This window comes from Bos taurus, chromosome 1, assembly GCF_002263795.3.
Source record: "Bos taurus isolate L1 Dominette 01449 registration number 42190680 breed Hereford chromosome 1, ARS-UCD2.0, whole genome shotgun sequence".
In the NCBI taxonomy this organism is placed as follows: domain Eukaryota; kingdom Metazoa; phylum Chordata; class Mammalia; order Artiodactyla; family Bovidae; genus Bos; species Bos taurus.
In genome coordinates, this window is record NC_037328.1 from 44,099,003 (window position 1) to 44,118,071 (window position 19,069).

At 39.9% G+C, this 19,069-nt stretch overlaps 2 protein-coding genes across 8 annotated transcripts in view; one reads left to right on the forward strand and one right to left on the reverse strand.

Moving 5' to 3' along the window:
• The window catches only part of CMSS1 (cms1 ribosomal small subunit homolog), a 395,379-nt gene that overhangs the window by 13,048 nt on the left and 363,262 nt on the right, over positions 1-19,069 (forward strand).
• FILIP1L (filamin A interacting protein 1 like) overlaps positions 1-19,069 on the reverse strand; it is a 308,326-nt gene that overhangs the window by 5,165 nt on the left and 284,092 nt on the right. For 5 of the 6 annotated variants that reach the window (XM_059887756.1, XM_003585631.6, XM_059887765.1 and 2 more), the window contains one exon: positions 13,978-17,117. In XM_059887756.1, coding sequence (XP_059743739.1) covers positions 14,321-17,117 — 2,797 coding nt within the window. In that variant the 3' untranslated portion in view covers positions 13,978-14,320. Of the gene's footprint in view, positions 1-13,977; positions 17,118-19,069 lie in introns of those variants that run through there. The other variant, XM_002684706.6, reaches the window with a different exon arrangement.

Genomic DNA, 19,069 nt, shown 5'->3' on the forward strand with positions numbered 1-19,069 from the left:
TGGAAATGTTAAAAGCAGGATTTAAAACCGTATACACGCTTTAACTGTGTATATTTGAAGAGAAAATACTAGGAGAAAATACACCAGTGGGGAGATCAAACCAGTCAATCCTAAAGGAAATCAACCCTACATATTCATTGGGAGGACTGATGGCTGAAGCTGAAGCTCCAGTACTTGGGCCACCTGATGAGAAGAGCCAGCTCATTGGAAAAGACACTGATGCTGGGAAAGATTGAGGGCAATAGGAGAAGGGGACGACACAGGATGAGATGGTTGGATGGCATCACAGACTCAATGGACATTAGTCTGAGCAAACTCCAGGAGATAGGGAAGGACAGGAAAGCCTGGCATGCTTCAGTCCCTAGGGTCGCAAAGAGTGAGGCACAACTTAGTGACTGAACAACAACAAATCAGTGGTTAACTCTGGTTAGTGGAGTTATAGTGTTTTTTGTTTTTCTTATATCTTCTCTACACACTACATTTTCTGTAATTAAGTATATAATTCAAAAAAAAAACACTAAGTTATATTACAGGATAAAAAAGGAAAGAAATATTTAAGAGATCAGGACATTTCTGTGAACATCAACATATTGTGCAAACCATGAGTAAGTCAGCTGACCTTATAACCACAGCATTAATAATAGCCTTTACAAAATAGGTTTCAGTGATGTCCTTTAACTTTGTCAAGATTTAGATCAGTTGTCCTGTTCAGTGTACAAAAATCTGTGTTGGGATTCTACTTAAATTGTGGATTCTTCGGCCTTACCTCTGGAAACTGTAATTCATTTAAATGTCTATGAATGCACCCAGGAATCCGCATTTTAAATAAACTCTCAAGGTGATTTATCTGATGCAGGGTGGTCAGCCTGACATACTTTGATAAACACTGCCATAGTTGAATCTCATTTAGATATAAGCTTTAAGGTTTCTTTCTTCCTAGAACTCTTGTCTGCTTGGGTGTGGGAGGTTTAGTACTGCAGAAGGCCAGTGTTTCATGGCCCAGTGGTCCTAGATGCTCATCAGAACCACCTGAGGGCTTTTAAAGCACTGCAGATGCCCAGATCCCATCTCAAAATCTCCCGACTCAGATTGTCTAGGAATGTGGAATGAGCACCACAGGTTAGTCAGAACTGAAATCTGTCCAATAAACTAATTGATATTGAAGACAGTATTGATGGGTCCTGTTTCTGGTGAGCTGTACTGATACATGTTTGTAAAGACAGCATGGCTTGGAATGGTCATTGGTAGGGTCAGCTGCCTGAAAGTTACTGGGTTCCCATTGTTTCTACACCATTGATGCTGCAAGTTAATTTTGGTTTTCTTGATAACTCTTGATCTCACTTCATAGTTTTTACCTTTAGATGGCAGCAGAGGCTAGTTATATTATTAGCACAACTCTAAATTTCATTTCCAAATCTTAAAAAAAAAAAAAAAAAAAAACTATTTTTTTTTGTTTGTATGAATTTTATACTTGGACATGTTTCAGTAAATGAGGTAGAGAACGTTAAAATGTGTCATCTCTTGGATCATTTTTATAGAACACTATGTCAAATAGCTCCAAGAAAGCTTTATCCAAATTTGGAGAGCATCTTGTAGGAGGAATCGATGCATATGGCTCTTTTAAGACCACACAGTGAATAAGAATTGGAGGTTCCTGGGTTTCATCAGAAAGCAGATGTCTTGGAGGAGATTAAGCAAGTTGGAAAGCTCATTCATAGAAGAAAAGTCTGTGGTTTTTTTTTTTTTTTTTTTTAATGTTTAACTCAGTTTAACATGGAGATTGGGGTTTGGAATGGATTACAAGTTTAAAAGATGCTGAGTTCAGAGAGGCAGAGGCCTCACTTATATTTAGGTAACAGTAGAAAGAAAAGGAGAATTTATTAAGTTCTTAAAATGTTAGCTTGTTTAGCCTGTGAGTTCTTAAAAGAAACGGAGCTATCTATATGATTGTGATTACAGCAAGTCATGAGATGGCAGTGAGCCTTAATGACCAAAAGAAGTACTGAAAGGTGAAAATGTTTTATTCAAAATCTCAATTCTTCAATCCAATTTCTACTTGATCCTTGTGCTCCTTCACACTATCTTGGAGGGCAAACACCAGAACAAAATTAGTTTCCTTGTATGAGGAAACTATCAGATCCTAGTTATACAGCTGGAGTCAGAATGTTTCCTTTCTTCTAAATGAAATTAACTGTGTAAGTACTTTGAACTTTTTGGAGATGTATTGGCAACATATTGTATAAGAAAGCTGTGTTCCATCAGGAGTGTTCTTGACTCCAGGGACTGCAGGGCCCTCATTACACCTTTAACTCTAGAGGTTGAAAGGCTCAGGACTTCCAGAGACCATGAGTGGTTTTCATCTGTGGTCACTGTGGTAGGCAAGGGAGGGGTAGGTTCAGGGCTGCCTGACTTGCTTAGGGACCCAGCTGTGGAATGCTTGGTCAAGGCCCTGGTCTTATCAGAATGACAGTGTTTTGTATTTTTGTTTTTATCTCTGTTTATGGGAAAGTACATAAGTAATGATGATGGATATGGTGATGAAAAGAAGGAAATACTAAATTGAGAAAAAATGTCTTTGGAATATTATTGCCTTCTTTTGTCTTTTGTATTGTTTGGTAAATCACTGATAATTTTTTTTTTTTAAAGGAAACAACAGATAATGAATCTGGCAGATAGCCCAGAATTTCATATGCTGCTTTGGCTTCTTTCTCTTGATTTTTTTCAGAACTTCCTCATTATACAATAAAACTTTGTCACTAAAATTTTAGTTTTATATGGCAAACGGTCCTTCTAAAGGAAACTCTGTAGTTTCATTAGCTCATTCCCACTAATGTCTTGTGAGAGAACGTTTGGTTTTAAATAGAACTGCTGTGCTGTGATTTATATTTAAGAGTTGTCCAGTTTCTGAGGTGAAGGCTAGAGGAAATTGATGCCTTCGTTTTATAATGTAACATGGTTTGTGGTTGTACCTAGTCACCTCCCAGTCTTTCTGTGGTAATTACACCATGGGCAGTCTAAGAATAAGCATCGAAATACAGTTTTCAAAAATCCTTCCTAACCTAGTTACTTCCATTTTTGTGTACAGACACATAGCATCCCATTTAGAAATAGGATGTTCAAATATACTAACCTTGAACTGTTTTGTTTATCCCCTTTCTTTTTATTCATCTGTCAGGTTTTTCACCTCAGCTTTTTTTCTTTTTCTTCTATTTTGATACCCACTCCCCTCTTTCTCATTCCCTTACATACACCCACATAACTTTTAAAAATCATCCTCCGGCTTATATTTTACAACAGCCTTGGGTTAGTGACTAGAGCACTGGGTGTGGCGCCAGGTAGACCTGGGTGGATCTCGATTCTGGTTCTGGCACCACTGTCTGTGTGTGCTTGATCAAGCCAGTCAGCCTGTGGCCGACCGTAGTTTCCTCATCTTGTAACCCTTAGGATTAGACTGCCGACTTACAAGTTCCTTAGCGGGTAGAGATACTGTGTAGGAAAGTCCCTAGCCTATCCAAAGTGCTAGTTGTTACTAATGTCAACATTATTATCTTTGCTTTTTTCTTTTCTTTTTTACTTGTCTTTTTCTTTGTATCTGTTCTTAAGGTACTCATTTCTTGATCATAACGATAATTTATCTTCTTTGGTTATTTTATGTTTCTTGTTTTTCTGCTTTATCTCTTGCTCTCCCATCTCTCCAATTAATTCTTGGAAACATATTGCTAAGCATAGTTCCAGCAGTTGACCAGGCAGTGCCAGTTACTGGGCTGTGTTTCTAACCACCTCTGGCCCAGAAAACCTTCAGATATCCTTTTCTGTCCTCATCCTGCTTAGTCTATTCATTGTCTTTCTTTTTTAGAGTTTATTTGAAAACATATTCTGTCTTGTCTTTTTCTGTCTTTTAATTGTTCAAAAATTGAAGCAGTTATACCATCTATAATGCCCTTTGACCCTGACATTCAGTGATTCTATGAAAACAACAAATGCAATTCAACTGTGGCCCCCAGGTGTGTTGTTAGACCTGTGCACTTTTGCTGAGCTCCTATTACCAGCAGTATTTAAGTCCTGGATACTGTAATACAGTGGTTCTTAACTTTTATAAACCCAAGAATGAGCCAGGCAACTTGTTAAGACGCAGATTCCTTGCATTGGACTTCACAGGTTTGGGTATGTGGAAATCTGTGGAGGCCTTGGTAATTCTGATAAATGCGATCAGTGACTGCATTTTGAGAAACATTAATATGAGAGTTTCAAGCCATAAATGACAGCTTATTCTTATTCAAGAGATTATAGGATTATAGTGTAAGAGGGGTGACAAAAGACTATAATGAGGCAAAATTAAGTGCTATAATAAAAGTATAAACAGAAATGTTTTGGAAACTCAGAGGAAAATTGAGAAAAATAATTTTCTGGAGGAATTGACACTTAAGGTAGGAGTAAGATTTCAGTAAAGGAACGAAGAGGGAAGAGCGTTATTGTCCGAGGAACTGCATGAGCAAAGGCATAGCGCTAGAAGGCCTGTGGTGTGTGAGGAGATGGTCAGTACAGCGTCCTGGTGAGGGCACACATTATGTCCAGAGTTTCAAAGGGAGAGGAGGTGACAGGTGGAGGCCTGATTGAAAGTTTGGATTTGGGCCACTCAGTAACGTAAGTGCTAAATAAGTGCGGTTTTGAGGCGAGGGACTGGAGAATTGCCATGGTCAGGACAGTGCTGTAGAAAGATCACCAGCAACACAAGTGAAGGTTGTATTAGAGGTATGGGGTTAAATCCAATAGTTTAACTATTTTACAGTAGCATCTGTTCTGAAGTCTGGTTGTGGGGAGTACTAGCACACATAAAAGAGAGAGGGCAGAGGGAGAAATACCAGGGCAGAGTGGTCGGCTGGATCTAGAGGATGAGCATAGATATGGAGAACAGGACTCAGATGTTGACCCTGGGTGACCGGGAAGGTGGTGGACCACCACCAGAAGTGAGACAAAGCAATCCAGAGAGCAGTCCGAGAGTGACAGAGCCCAGGGGTCTAGGCACATGCCCAGTTTGAAGTGCAGTCCCATCTTCCATGTGCAGCTGTTTGGTAGGCATTGAAAACTTGGAGATGCTGCTTTGAGAATCATCATAGAAAAACTGCTGATACCATTCAAGTGGCTGAGGCAGCCCAGGGACAAAATGTGATTCCCCCTCACCTGCCACTTTTTCCTTCTCCCAGCGTGGGTACTTCTGTATACTTTTCCCAAAGCCTGAGAGGTGAGTTTTATGCCCACATTCCCACTACAAGGCTGCCTGTCTTATTAACTGATAAGAGTGTGACTAGTTCTGAGAGTAGCCCTCTAAGGAGACATTTCTTTCCGGTACTTGAACAATGCACAGTGATTGAGCCGTTTTCCAGGCATTGATTGGCTCTCTGAGGGGAGGGAAACCCTGCCCCTCTCCTGTGGTCACCAGGCTGGCCCCTGGGCCATTATGTTTGGGCTGAGGAGACAGATTACTTAAGCTTGCAGTCTCTGAGGGGGTCTGCCACTCCTTAGCACAGGGGTGTTCAGTAACTACAGGATGGTCCCCCTTAGCACATTTCCTTCCTTATTGGCAGTCTGAGAACGCCTGGAATAGAGCCATAGTTGATAGGTTGGCCTAAGAAAATAGTATTAATTGTCCATTGTTCTCCCTAGTCCTCTCATTACGCTTCTTAGAAGCTAAAATCAGCAACTCCAGCAGCATTTATATTTTCTAAAATTTTTGCAATATATATGCATTATTATAATCAGAATAAACTTTTATATAAAAAATTGTGCTGCTTGTGTCTGTCACTGTGAGAGAGATTGTCCTTCTCAGAGTGATCCCAGCTACCCTGAAGGGACCCGTCAGGTGTTTAAATGTTTCTCATGTAATGGACTCTTTAGGGATCTATTGCAGTTTTAACTCCTCTTTCTATAAAATGATATTTCTCTAAGGCCTCAAAACTGACTGGTATCAGTGAATTTAAGCAAGAACTCCATTAAAAGGTAGAGAACAGAAAAGGAATAGCTCTTTTTTTAAAAAAGAGAAGGGGAAAAAACAGCCAACTGACTAAATGGTAAAGGCTGGTAAATTGTTCTTGAGGAATTGCTTTGAGTGGCTGCATTGAAGCAGGTCTTTATATGTACTTAATTGTAATGAGGGGCTTCCCTGGTAGCTCAGGCTTCCCCGGTGGCTCAGATGGTAAAGCATCTGCCTGCAAAGCAGGAGATCCGGGTTCGATCCCTGAGTCAGGAAGGTCCCCTGGATAAGGAAATGGCAACCTGCTCCAGTACTCTTGCCTGAAAAAGCCCAGGGACAGAGGAGCCTGGCAGGATACAGTCCATGGGGTTGCAAAAAGAGTCAGACACAACTTAGCAACTAAACAGCAATTGTTGTGAGAGATAATTGGAGATCAATATGAAGATTTTTCTCTAAAATGACAATTTTATTTGTGATAACTCCCTAAGTTTACAGTTATTTAATTCTGAATTGGAAGCAGAATTTAGAGACTGACAAGGTTGAACCTTGGGCTTCCCATGTGGCTCAATGGGTAAAGAATCTGCCTACAATGCTGGAGATGCGGGTTTGATTCCTGAGTCAGGAAGATCCTCTGGAGGAGGGCATGGCTGCCCACTCCAGTATTCTTGCCTGGAGAATCCCATGGACAGAGAAGCCTGGCAGGCTACAGTCCATGAGGCCTCAAAGAGTCGGACATGACTGAAGCGACTGAGCATGCATGCATGCAAGGTTGAACCCTAACATTTCTCCCCGAGCTCAAAAAATACACAGTTCTTTTTTTGTAAAGTGATTTTGGGACCTTAAATCTTTTCTTATAAGTCATGATGCTGCTTGAGAAATGGAAACCCTAAATTAGGGTATGCCATCCCAGGAAGATTTTCTAGGGTTCTGCAAAGGCAGAAGTCTCACCACCTCTGGGCTAAGCTGGTGGTGCTTGTCTTTTTGATGACTAGACCTTGATCCCTAGATTGCCTTCTCTGGAGATTTTGGGTCAGGACTGTCAGGACTGTCAACGTGGCCACCTACTTACAAACTTTGATGTGTGTGGTTGTGATGTTGCTTCTGTGGATCATTGTCACTCATTTCTGATGCTTTTCACTCCAGCCACCTCTGAGGAGATCAGGTACCTCTGTTCTTCACAGACTGATAGCCTGTCCAAACTCATTCTTCACTCCTGGAGTTTGTGCTTTTGCCTGCAGACTCCTGTTTTAGGATAGAGTGGGGTTGGACTGCAGCTTTAGTGCTCCCTGACAACTTGTACCTCTCCTTGGTCTTGCTTTCTCGCATCTTCTATCTGCAGCATCATCCCCAGTCAGTCTTTCCCAAGCCTGCCCATTGGTGTGGGGCTTGGCCTTTCACCTTCATTAGCTCTTAACAGTGGTCTGTAGATGGGAGGAGTTGAAAGAAGAGGCAGATTGCTGCTCTTGTCTATGGTGATCTTGGAAGCTTTCAGAAGAGGTCAAGCTCGAGCCAGACCTTTCGCTGTAGATCACTAGATTAGAGCAGAGAATTCTCTCCAGGTAGAGCAGTGGGGTGGAGAAGGCAATGGCACCCCACTCCAGTACTCCTGCCTGGAAAATCCCATGGACAGAGGAGCCTGGTATGCTGCAGTCCATGGGGTCGCTGTGGGTTGGACACAACTGAGCGACTTCACTTTGACTTTTCACTTTTATGCATTGGAGAAGGAAATGGCAACCCACTCCAGTGATCTTGCCTAGAGAATCCCAGGGACGGGGGAGCCTGGTAGGCTGCCATCTATGGGGTCGAACAGAGTCGGACACGACTGAAGCAACTTAGCAGCAGCAGCAGAGCAGTGGGGAAGAAGCAGGGAAAAGCCCCGTGTGTGTATGTAGGGGTGTTCCGAGTGTTCTGGCTGAAGCGGCAGACTGTGAGGCAGAGAATAGGCAGCTAATGTTAGGCGCCCGGTCTGTGTTCTGAGCTGGATTAGATACGATTTATTATGCTTCCCCTTTGCACTGAGATAGCTTCATCTCTAAAATTGTGATGATATCCACTTTACAGGGTTATTACGAAATAAAATAACAGTGTATAAAGCATTAGTTTTCTCTATCTCACTACCCAGAGAACGTCTTTGAGGACAGAGTGCCCTAGCATGGTAGTCAAGGACCTTCAGGTTCTGACAATACTGTGCCTTTTGCATCTTGTTATTCAGTCGCTCCATCGTGTCTGACTCTTTGTGACCACTCCCCAGCCGTGTCAATGTCAGCCACACTGCATCACTCACTGTTCCTCGAATGCTGGTTTTCTGCTCTCCTGCCTGCCCCCGCACCTCTGCTCTGAGAACCTTCTGGAATCTCTGTCCCAGTTTTCCTTCTCTCTCAGACAGCTACCTCTCCTCCAGTCAGATCCTATCTGTGTCTGAAACCTGACCCCTGAACCCTGTCCAGGGTAATCTATTCCTCCTCCAAATGCCTATAGAACTTGCTGTCTATAGAATTCCTTTTCTGTATTGTGCTCTTAATTACCTTTTAAGGTAGTTCTCAACTCTTGCCTTAGATTCTAAATCTTATCACCTGCATAGCTGTCTTGCACAGCAATGAGTAAATATTGGGTGTTTCATAAATGTTTGTGGGTTCATTCTTGTAAGTGATTTGTTGAGGAATGAATGGTGCTTGTATCCTCATAGAAGACATAGAATCACTTGTAATGATTCTGTATTATAAGCTAATACAAATGGGATTGAAACGCCTCACAGAAGACTTTAGAAAGATCTAAACAGTAAAGGGTTATTTCTTAAGTTCTTAGGAATCCTGCTGAAACCCACCTTTCCCCCATTTTGCCCACCAAAGCAAAGTTGGTTGGTTGTCTAGACTTCTATTTCTTCCAAAGGCATGTGAAGAATGGAAAGCTCATCTGAAAATACTGGTTTGTAGTATGGTATCTTTGAAAGAGACAAAGGTAAAAGGTATTAATACAAACAAAAACGTTCAAATATGCATGTGCTCTAGGCCTGTCTATCAAATTAGTAGAAACAAGCCTTATGCAATGAAACTCCTCAGCGCAGATTTTTAAAGTTGCTTTGAGGCTTATTTTAGTCTGATTCCAGATTCTCATCTCTGTATATCAGATATAGGAAGCTCTTGAAGCTCAGTGAATCTTTCTCCTTAGCACCCACCCCGTTCAGTTTGTCACTATCGGTGGATTGATCCGTTGTGTCCACTGTGGTTCTTTGAAGAGGAGACACTAATGCTGAGATGCTGTGATGTCACTGAGACAGGGGTGCTATGTCAGTAATCTTACTCCACCCTTCCAGAGGCCTAAAGAATGGCAGAGAGTGAGACAGCCTTTGTAGATCTGTAGGGCCTATTGTTGATTATTCAGAGATGACTAGCCTTTGAAAAAGAAACAAAACTGATAGGCAAAAAAAAGGGTGTGTTTTAGATAACCTCACAAAAATATCATACAGAACCACTTGGCTATGTGGGAAAAGGAACTCACTAAAATACAACTTTTAGGCTTTCAAAAAATTATCTCACATAACTCGATAAATTTTATTTCTCTTGTCAGTAATTTTGTGACAAAAATAAATTTGAAAATGAGGCCACAAGAGGATTATCTGTCAGATTTCTGACTGCAGTGCTAAAGGTTAGCCCAGATTATATTTTTATGGCACTGTTCTAAGTGTTGTAAAACCTGGTGTCCTGATAGAATATTGACAGAGTTGCATGTGTTGCCATATGAACAGCGTTAATGTATTATCAGATTATAGGGTACTTAGAAGTGTGTTGGCTGGCTAACTTGCTCGACTCCCTAAGGATTCTTTACCCTACAGCCTTGCCTTTGGGGGTTACCTGCTCTGACTGCACAGTAGAAGGATCCACCAGTTACAAAGGCAAGGACTTGGAGCTTAATCTAAATGAAAATGAGTTTTAAGGTTTGGGGATTTTATTGAACCACTTATCTTCCTTATTCTTTCTTGGCTTTGCTTCACTGTGGCCTAAGGTGAATGGAGTCCTTTGTTTTGGCTCATCCAAACTGCTCTCTTTAATGTATGTTCTGGACCATTCCCAAGAAATGCTGTAGGGTTATGTTGAGGCCCAGGGACCTGAAGGTGAAACAGAGCTTGTAGTTGTCAGACAGCCTGCTACTGCTCAAAGATTCAGACATGTATGCTTTGCTACTGTTGTAAAACTGGGAACCTTCCCACCTTATAAAATGGCAGTTTTTATTGAGCTTTTCTTTTGAATAAAAAGAAAACCTGGAGAATAAGCCATGTTTGTCATGCCAGCCACTAGAGGGTGGAATAGTCACACTTCCTGAAACAGGTGTAATTCATTCTGATAGAGCAAGACTAGAGTCAGAACGTATTTGCTAGTGTTTATCAATATATCAGTAGATATATCTGAGTGGCTTTAGTCATGTCCAACTCTTTGCAGCGCTATGGACTGTAGCCCACCAGGCTCCTCTATCCATGGGATTCTCTAGGCAAGAATACTAGAGTGGGTTGCTTTGCTCTCCTCCAGGGGATCTTCCTGACCCAAGGATTGGACCTGTGTCTCTTATGTCTCCTGCACTGGCAGGTGGGTCCTTTACCATCAGTGCTGCATGGGAAGCCCAAGTCCTTCTTTAGGTACATAGTAATCAGCAGAGGAACTTGTTAAAAAAATGCAGCTTCCTGGGCCCTATCCTCAGAGACTGGGATTTGATAACTCTGGGTGGGACCATCAGCGGATTTTCATAATGTGTTTTGAATTTTACTTTGAGAAATGTAGATCCTATTGTTTTGGGCATGCATTATTGCCTAATTATTTTTTCTCTTAGGATTGCAAAGCAAAATGATTATCTGGAGGAAAAGACAATATCAGAAGCCAAAATGTAGGGAAACTAGAGTGTTATTAAAGCTCTCTCTCTGCCTTTGTCTAACAAGTTTCAAAGGAGACTCACTTGGTAAAGATTAAGTATCAAACAGCTGTGAAAAATGTTTTTGTGTGGAGTTATATTTTAGTCAATAAAGATCACAGAATCTTTATACTACAAGTCTAAAAATTTTAAATTAAATACCCCTTTTATGGTCATCTCACAGTGCAACCTAGTTTATCCTTTGCCTAATGTCTTGGCATTCTGAAATGTAGTTGTAGAAATTCTCTAAGTACTAACAGAATTTATATAATCCTGTCATCATCTTGAACACATAGAGAGACTTTGCTTTGTATGTAAAGATCCAGTTGTTGTAATGTATAATGTCCTTCTTGTAAGGATAACTCAGAGCAGTGGCCTCCTTGGGAAAGCTTTGGAAATGGTCTTAAAAGGCAAGAAGAATGTCATTAAAATAAATTGACAAAATAAAATAAAATGTCATAAAATAGAATCATTCAAAACCGTGATAGAATGCTGCAGCTCAAAAAGTTAAAAGGATCAGGGACTGAGTAAAATGAATCTTGGTTCTGAAGCTAGGACCTCAGATGAAATGAAAGGAAGATATTTTTTCAGATGTTTATAGAAACAATCATGTCTCCTATGAGCCTCTCAAGGGCCTTCTTTTCTTCAAGAACACAACCCTCCACTTCCATATATCTCATATGAAGATTTTCCAGTGACATTTCCTCTCTCCTTCCTAGTTTTCAGGATTCGTCTGTGATTTTATGTGCAATAAAAAGAAAGTCCTGGAACCCCACATACACATATGCACACATAAGCACACAGAGTTATGAAGAATTATTTTTGAAATTAAAGGCCAAAAATGTAGTCTGTGTCATTCTTTGTATGATTTTATGGAAAAGAAACTTTTTTTTAAGAGATGATGCTCTCTACCATAAACTTTGATTAGTAGCACTTTTAGTAATCTATATATGTTATTAATACGACAGTGTTCGTAAATTTTGATGTGGATATGAATTGTTACACCAAAGTAGTCCTAGTAGAGGAACCTCTAAAAGAAGTTCAGTTCCTTGAAAGTCCAGTAGATTTCCAATAATGTTAATTACTTGGGAAGCCTATTTGTAGTTAATATCTGGAGCAGGATGATGAAATGAGAATTTATGTATTATAATCATAGAGCACAGGACTTGGGGTATTAACTTTATTATATAAAATTGCTTGGTTCACATAAGATAAGAAATTGAATCCTTACAAAACAGTTCAACTAATGAATAGTCCAGAGCCTCTCAAACTCTTAGTTACAAGTGTGCCCAAAATGGATCTTTTCCTCAGTACTTGGGGCAGCCGGGAGGAACCTGGGCGTGACAGGAGTCCCTCAGCTCATCACCTCTGCCTCTTTATCCATCCAGTGTGTTTTCTGTTTATGTCATTATGTGACAAAGTTGGGAAATGCTGGGAAGACTTTGTATTTTAATTCTTTCTAGTTTCTGTTTATTATTAGTTGATTATAAACTATTTCTGTTTTTTATTAGTTGATCACTATTCACCAAAACTTTATATGTACTCTCTTGATTATTATCTTAAAAGATATCCCATGTAGCAACATTATCAGTGTCTACTTTAAAAGATATAAAATAACAGTTGTAGTTTCTTCTAAAGTTCTAATCCAAGGTAACTTAAAAACAGTTTTGAAAAACATTTAGACCATCATGTATTCTGTAATACAGTTGGGTCACTGCCGATTCCCATGATAAATGTGTTTAAACAGAAGCTTTCTCATTCATCACTAACCTCAGCTTTCATCCAAATTTATTTAATGATGATGCAAGCCCACAGCGTTGGTGTTGCAGTTCATCACCATGGAAGTGTTTCTGTCAACAAATCCTTGCTTTGCTATCATGAAATTGATTTTGCAGGAAAAGGAGGATAATTGTGAAAGATGGCTTTTACTTCTAAAGATGCTCACAGTTTTCCTGGGTGTCTAAATGAATTGTGTTTAAAATCAATAACTGGCAATAAAATTGACCACACTAAATTAACAGTTATGAGGTTGGAAAAGGGAAAATGGCAGTGAGCTACTTTGTCTGAAATCATGTTTTTGGAATGTGGCTTGGGGACCAGATTTGTAATATGAAATGTTCCTCTGAAAGCTGTTGTTCTCTGCTACAGAGGTACAGATTATGCTGACAGTCCCAGTATCAGAATTCCTAGGATGCTTTTTCTTTCTTTAAGGATTACTGAGTTTTTCTCACCTACCTTGAAAATCATATAACAATAATCACAGAAGAAAATTCCTCAACTAACATACAGTATTTTAAAAAATATGCCTTTTCTATAACTTATGTTTGTTTTTTATTTGCTTGTTGGGAGGTTAAAAAAAAAAAAACAACAACCTACAGTCAAGTTTAAGCTTCTGACTGCAGACCACTAACAAGTAAGGTTGGAAGCAGCTACCTTAAGTAGTTCAAACTATTCTGGGAGCCAAATAGGAGAAAAGAACAATAATGACATTTTTGGTTTGAAGCAGAGTGTTCAAGAGCATATGTTTTAGTGGCTAATTCTAGGCTGATTTCTAGCATATGTTTTAGTGGCTGTTTAGATGTAGACAGACATGTTAAGGGGATTTTTAATGTATGGTAGAAACACAGTCAACTCTTGATTGTCAAGGTAACTTGTATTTCCAAAGGTGCTTTTTCTGGCTTCCTAACACACTTCTTTCTTTCACCTGACATGCCTCAGCTCATACATGCTCACAAAAGCAAATTAATATTATTTTATTCAGCGATTATGAGTAAACATTTTATTAAGTTTCTAAATTCCTAATATGTGCTAAATACTGTGCTGGGCACCAGGGATATTAGGAAACATCTCAAGCGTGAAGTCAAGTTTGCTCCTGTGAGATCTTGTAGTTCACCTTGAAATCAAAGAGCCATAAAATTTTATTTATTTCAGCTACTTCCTTCTCCTCTAATACCTGATCAGAAGTTGACTATAAATGGGAAATAGATCCTGTTTGTTTTTAATGAAGAATTAATAGACATTATGAACAGGAAATAAAATTCTATTATACATGCAAAAAAAAAACAAACAAACACAGAATGACCAAAAGAAAATTCAGCAAGCAATGGTAAAAATAACAAATTATTTACTGCTTTATAATGTTAAAGTATTTCACCAAGACAAGTTGCAGTCAAATTAATGTGAGTTATGGAAAATGAAATACATAAAGATGTATTTAAACAAGTGCAGACTAAATATTTTCCATACAGGGTATGTAAATGAAAAGATATACAGTAAGTGCACACTTGATACGACTATGCAGGCAATAGTTAGTTTCAGATACTCTTGGATAGTTCATGCATAAACCTTCCCAAAGTACAAGTTCAGTCAGTCTTTGGGGGGATGTGGAGGGATAATTAAAAAGGACTGAGTTCCTTGCAATATCAGTATAAACCGGATAAGGAAGGGTCGTCAGTTATATATATTACTTACTGTAATTTGTGACTGTCGAGGAAGAGGTGTGGCTGTTGGTGTGATAGTAATACTGCTGGTGACTTTATTGGTTGTTTTGTTTAGTGCCCCATTAGTTAAGCCTTGAGTTCTGTTATCCTGCAGTGGTGTTGAAGGGCTGGCAGGTCTCACGGGGCTGGCTACAGCTTGCATGTAAGGACTTCCTAAGTGAATGTGGATTTTATTATCCTCAGTAGTTATCACACTTGAACTGTTACTATTTGAACGCTGAAACTGCCATGATGACTGCCGGTCAGGGGAGACTCTGAAAATTGCGTGCTTGGCACTGATTTCTATCGGCTCGGGAGAGCGTCCCTGCTCAGGGGAGCTAGCTGAACCAGTAACAGCCAAAACCTGAATAGGTGACATTGTCCTTTCTGGAGTTATGGAACCACAGGACTCTGGGGTCTGTGCCCTGGCAAAGGTTGCCATGGTAATTGGGGACATGCCTTGCTCTAAATTCATCAGGCCTTCAGCAGAGGTTTTTGATTTCACTGGTGTTATGGATGCATTTTGGAGGATGGTGATCCTTTGCTTTGGGGTGCCACAGTTTGGTATCACTGCAGTGCTTGTGTAAGAGTGAGGACTCTCTGTGGTCGGACTTGTGATTTCAAGAGTGGCTGTGTTTTGGACATGGTCTGGAGTAACCTTTATATGAAGTGGTTGCCCAGGTGTGTGGCTTAGGACTAAATCTCCGGGTTGCATGAAGTTGCCATTGGGTTTAGTCTGTATTTTGCCATTCTGAGGATGGCTCTCCTTGGATTTCATCCAAGGAATCCAGAGCTTCCTGTTAACAGGACAGGGAGTGGATGAGTTGCATTTGAAGGAAAGCACAGACTCCTCATCATTAGGGTCCTCATCCTGGTCCTCACTCTCCTCATATAACTGACCATTGATGACAGCTCGTTCCAGAGGAATGAGACTCTTATAATCAGGTGGCTCATTGTCTACTGCTTCTGTTTGAACTTCTTTAGAAAATACTTGAGGGTCAGAGATTCTTCTTCCATTGAGATTGGGCCGGAGGCTCTTACTGAAGTGACGATACCGCTCTAACTCTTTAGTGAGGTTTTCAATCTCTCTTCCTAAATCTCTGTTCCTGTTCTCTTGTTGATTGAGTTTCTTTTGCAGAACTGAATGATCTCCCTGGAGGTGACATATCAGGTCCTCAGTTGCCATGTATTCATGAATTTTCTCTTTCAGTGCATCCACTTCTCTTGAGAGGTGACCTGACTTAGCTTCTTCTTCTTGAAGCCTTTTGAAAAGCCATTGTTCATGGCTGGACTCTGTCTTTTCTGCTAACTTGTACTTGGCAAGTTCCATTTTAACATGCTCCAGCTCTTCAGATAAAAACTGAGCTTTGTCGCGTTCATTAGCATACCTTCGTTCCAGAGTCTCGTACTCATCTTCAGTTTTCATGAGGTCATCCTCAATGGCTTTCATATCCTTTAACTTCAGTTTCAGTCTCTCCACTTCTTGCGAAAGCTCTTTAATCTTATTGTTCTCTTGGTGTAATGCTGTTGTGGATTTACCAGAATCCTGATTTAATTTGTTTTTTAGGAAATCTTTCTCAATTGCTTCCAGGGATTGAAGCCTATTTTTCAACACATTAACCTTGGACAGGAGATCATTTCCTTTCTCTTCCTCCGCTTTCAGTTTGTTTTTTAGATCATCTCTCTCTTTGGTTACACTGTACATTTTTTCTTCCACATCAGTTTTGGACTTCAGTGCCCTTTTAGTTTCCTCAATTAACTTCTCAGTAACTGTTGTCACTTTATTTTGCTCCACTTGGAGCTGAGAAGCAGCAGCTTGTAACTTATCTTCAGTTTGCTTTAATTTTTCACTCATTGTTTTCCGTTCATCTACCAGCATCACAGTCAATGTTTTCAATTTAGTTAAATCCTCTTTTAAGGTGAATTCTGTCTTTTCCAGACGACTTTCAATGGCTTCTAGCTCTTTGATCCTTATCTTTAAACTCTCTAGTTCCTGAGACAGTTGCTTTGTGGTCATCCTTTCTTTTTCTAAATTGCATTTCAGCGAGTAGCATTCTTGTTTGCTTTTGCTGAAAGCATCTTCTAATTTTTCCAGAGCCATAATCTTTTTATTGAGTTTTTCAACCTCAAGTTTAAAGTCTTTACTCTGTGATGTTTCCTTTTCTAGCCTCTTATTGAGATCTCTGCACTGCTCCTCCATTTTTATGAGCTCTTCATCCTTCCCTTCCATTTCTAGCACACGTTTCCTGAGCTCCTCCACCTCAGTCATGATACTAGAGTTTCCATATTCTCCCTTGTTAATTTTTTCTTTTATATCTTGCAGCTCTTCTTCTGCTTTCCGTAAAGACCTGTTTGTCTCTTCTAACTCATCAATTTGCCGGCTGAGTGCTGCCAGCTTTTGTCGAAGCTGGCGATTTTGGCTGTCCTCATTGGTGAGCTTCGCCATAATTGTTTCTTGGTTCTGGTGGAATTTTGTGGTCTGCGTTTGCAGTTCGTTCTCTAGTCTGGTTGCCTTCTGTTCTTCCTCCTGAGCTCTGGCTTCAGCAAGGGCTAGTTTAGCATGTGTTTCCTTTGCACTTGTGGTTAGGTCCTGGATTTTCTGTCTTTGAAGGGCAAGTTGTGCCGTCAGCCTTTGTTGTTCGTCCACCACCATCAAAGCAAAAGACTTCAGTTTGGTCAGCTCCTCTTTCAGGGCGGTGACCCTCTTCTCTTTCTCCTGCTCCTTCTTCTCCCGGGACTCAGTTTCTTGGTCAATCAGCCTTTTTAATCTGAAAAATACAAGAGTGCGTTCTATTTTGTAACTGGTGCTTTCGTAACTTACAGGCTGTGAGTAAACATGTATGTAATTTAGACAGTATCAACTCATACAGTAATGGAAAGGAGTTCCTGAATTTGATGGAGGTGGGCAATCTTGCTCTTTTTTTCCACTTCCTGCTTTCTTCCCACTCCTCATTGATTGTTAACAGTTTTCGTTCACCAGGAGCCTTAGTGAAAGAGTAAGGACAAGAATGTTTGGTTTAAATTGCTTGTGTAACATATAATCAATAGACATTGTAGCCTGAAGATTGTAAAAACAAGCACAAGCTTAAGACTCACTTGGACCAAGCTTCAAGACTGGCCCTACTCTTACCAACTAATTAACCTGGGCGGTTATTTAACATCCCCTGGGCTTCAGTTTCCTCTGTGAAAACTGGAGGTGATAACTTACTTTATTATCCAGGGGCCATTTGTGAAAACTAAATGAGATTATTCATCTAAGATTCTCACAGTGCTGACCCATAAGCATTTGAGAAGTTTTGTTGCTGTTGATCTGTTTTATTAATGTGGTTATTATTGTATTTATCAAATGGTTTGCTTGAAACATTACAATATGTGATTACTAATGTTTGATCAGCTTCCTTATTCTTAGTTAAGATTAAATTTATTCACATTGCTTATAAGTTAGGCACTTTACTAATGGACCTATTTGCCAGTTTAAACTTGGTTTACACTAGCCTGACATTGTGTCAGGAATCAATGCACATCTATCTTTATTCCTACAGTGGATGGTAGTTGAATGAGAGGAACTGACAAGTACCTGAAGGGGTTTAGAGTTTTCATAACATATGGGAAGAGCATGGGATTTGATACAAAAGAGCTTGATGAGTGTCAGATATTAGAAATGATGGAGGAAAAACTCTTATCAGGAACCATTTTGAATCATGAGTCCTTTGAATGATGACTTTGATAACATGTTATTTTTTTCTTTATGTTTTAAATTTGTCAATAAAACATGGAAGACATATTGTATGCAGTATAAACTCTCTCTTCCACACACTTTTTCCCTCAGTATTGAGGTCACAGTTTTAAATTTGTGGCACTCCTAATTACACTGGGAATGGGCTGATTATAGAGGATGTAATTACAGCTTTGCAGTATTGTTATACAGAAGCTAAAATAGGATGGAATCCCTGAAGAATTTAACTGAGGGACTTGTCATAGGTGAAAAAGTTGTAAATATTTGTTTTCTTGATCAAGCATAGAGAGTTTTAGTGTATCTTATCTACTAGGAATGAGTTAATTATCCAATGCAAGTCTTTAATCCTTCCCACAGAACTTTCTTTTTAAAACATTGTACAGGGAAATTAACTTGGGGTATTCTTGGAAATAGAGTCCTTTTTGAGATTCGAATCTGCTCTTCTGTAATTACACTATGCAAGAGGCAATGTGTTTAAAATAATTGTATGATGTAAGAACTTTCAAACTTTTTTATGGGGAGGATCCACTTTTAGTTTTTCCTGTTTTGAGAACCTGACAGGCTGGCCCAAGGGCTGTGGCCTGTGCACTTCTGCGGAAGCTGGGGTGGGTTGGTTGATGATCTAATCCACACTTGGCAGGAGGCTTGCCCAGGGTTTCTGGCCCTGCCCCATTCCCATTTGATACACATGGGAACCTGAGAAGAGAAACATGGTGGCTCCCTCCTGAAAGGCAGTGGGGCTTCACAACTCAGTGGCAGAGTCCATGGTAAACTGTGCTGGTGGTGAAGTTGTTACAGAAACTGGCAAAGTGCTTCTTCCTCCCACATGAGCATTAGGATGGTATTTAACAATACTGCAGTGAAATATTTTCCCCTCTCTACATCACAGTTCTTAGAATTTTATTAGAGAATAGTTTCACAAAAGCTTTTCAGGATTTCTTTTCAGCTTATTAAACAATGCCATGTGCTATTTCATTTTCATGA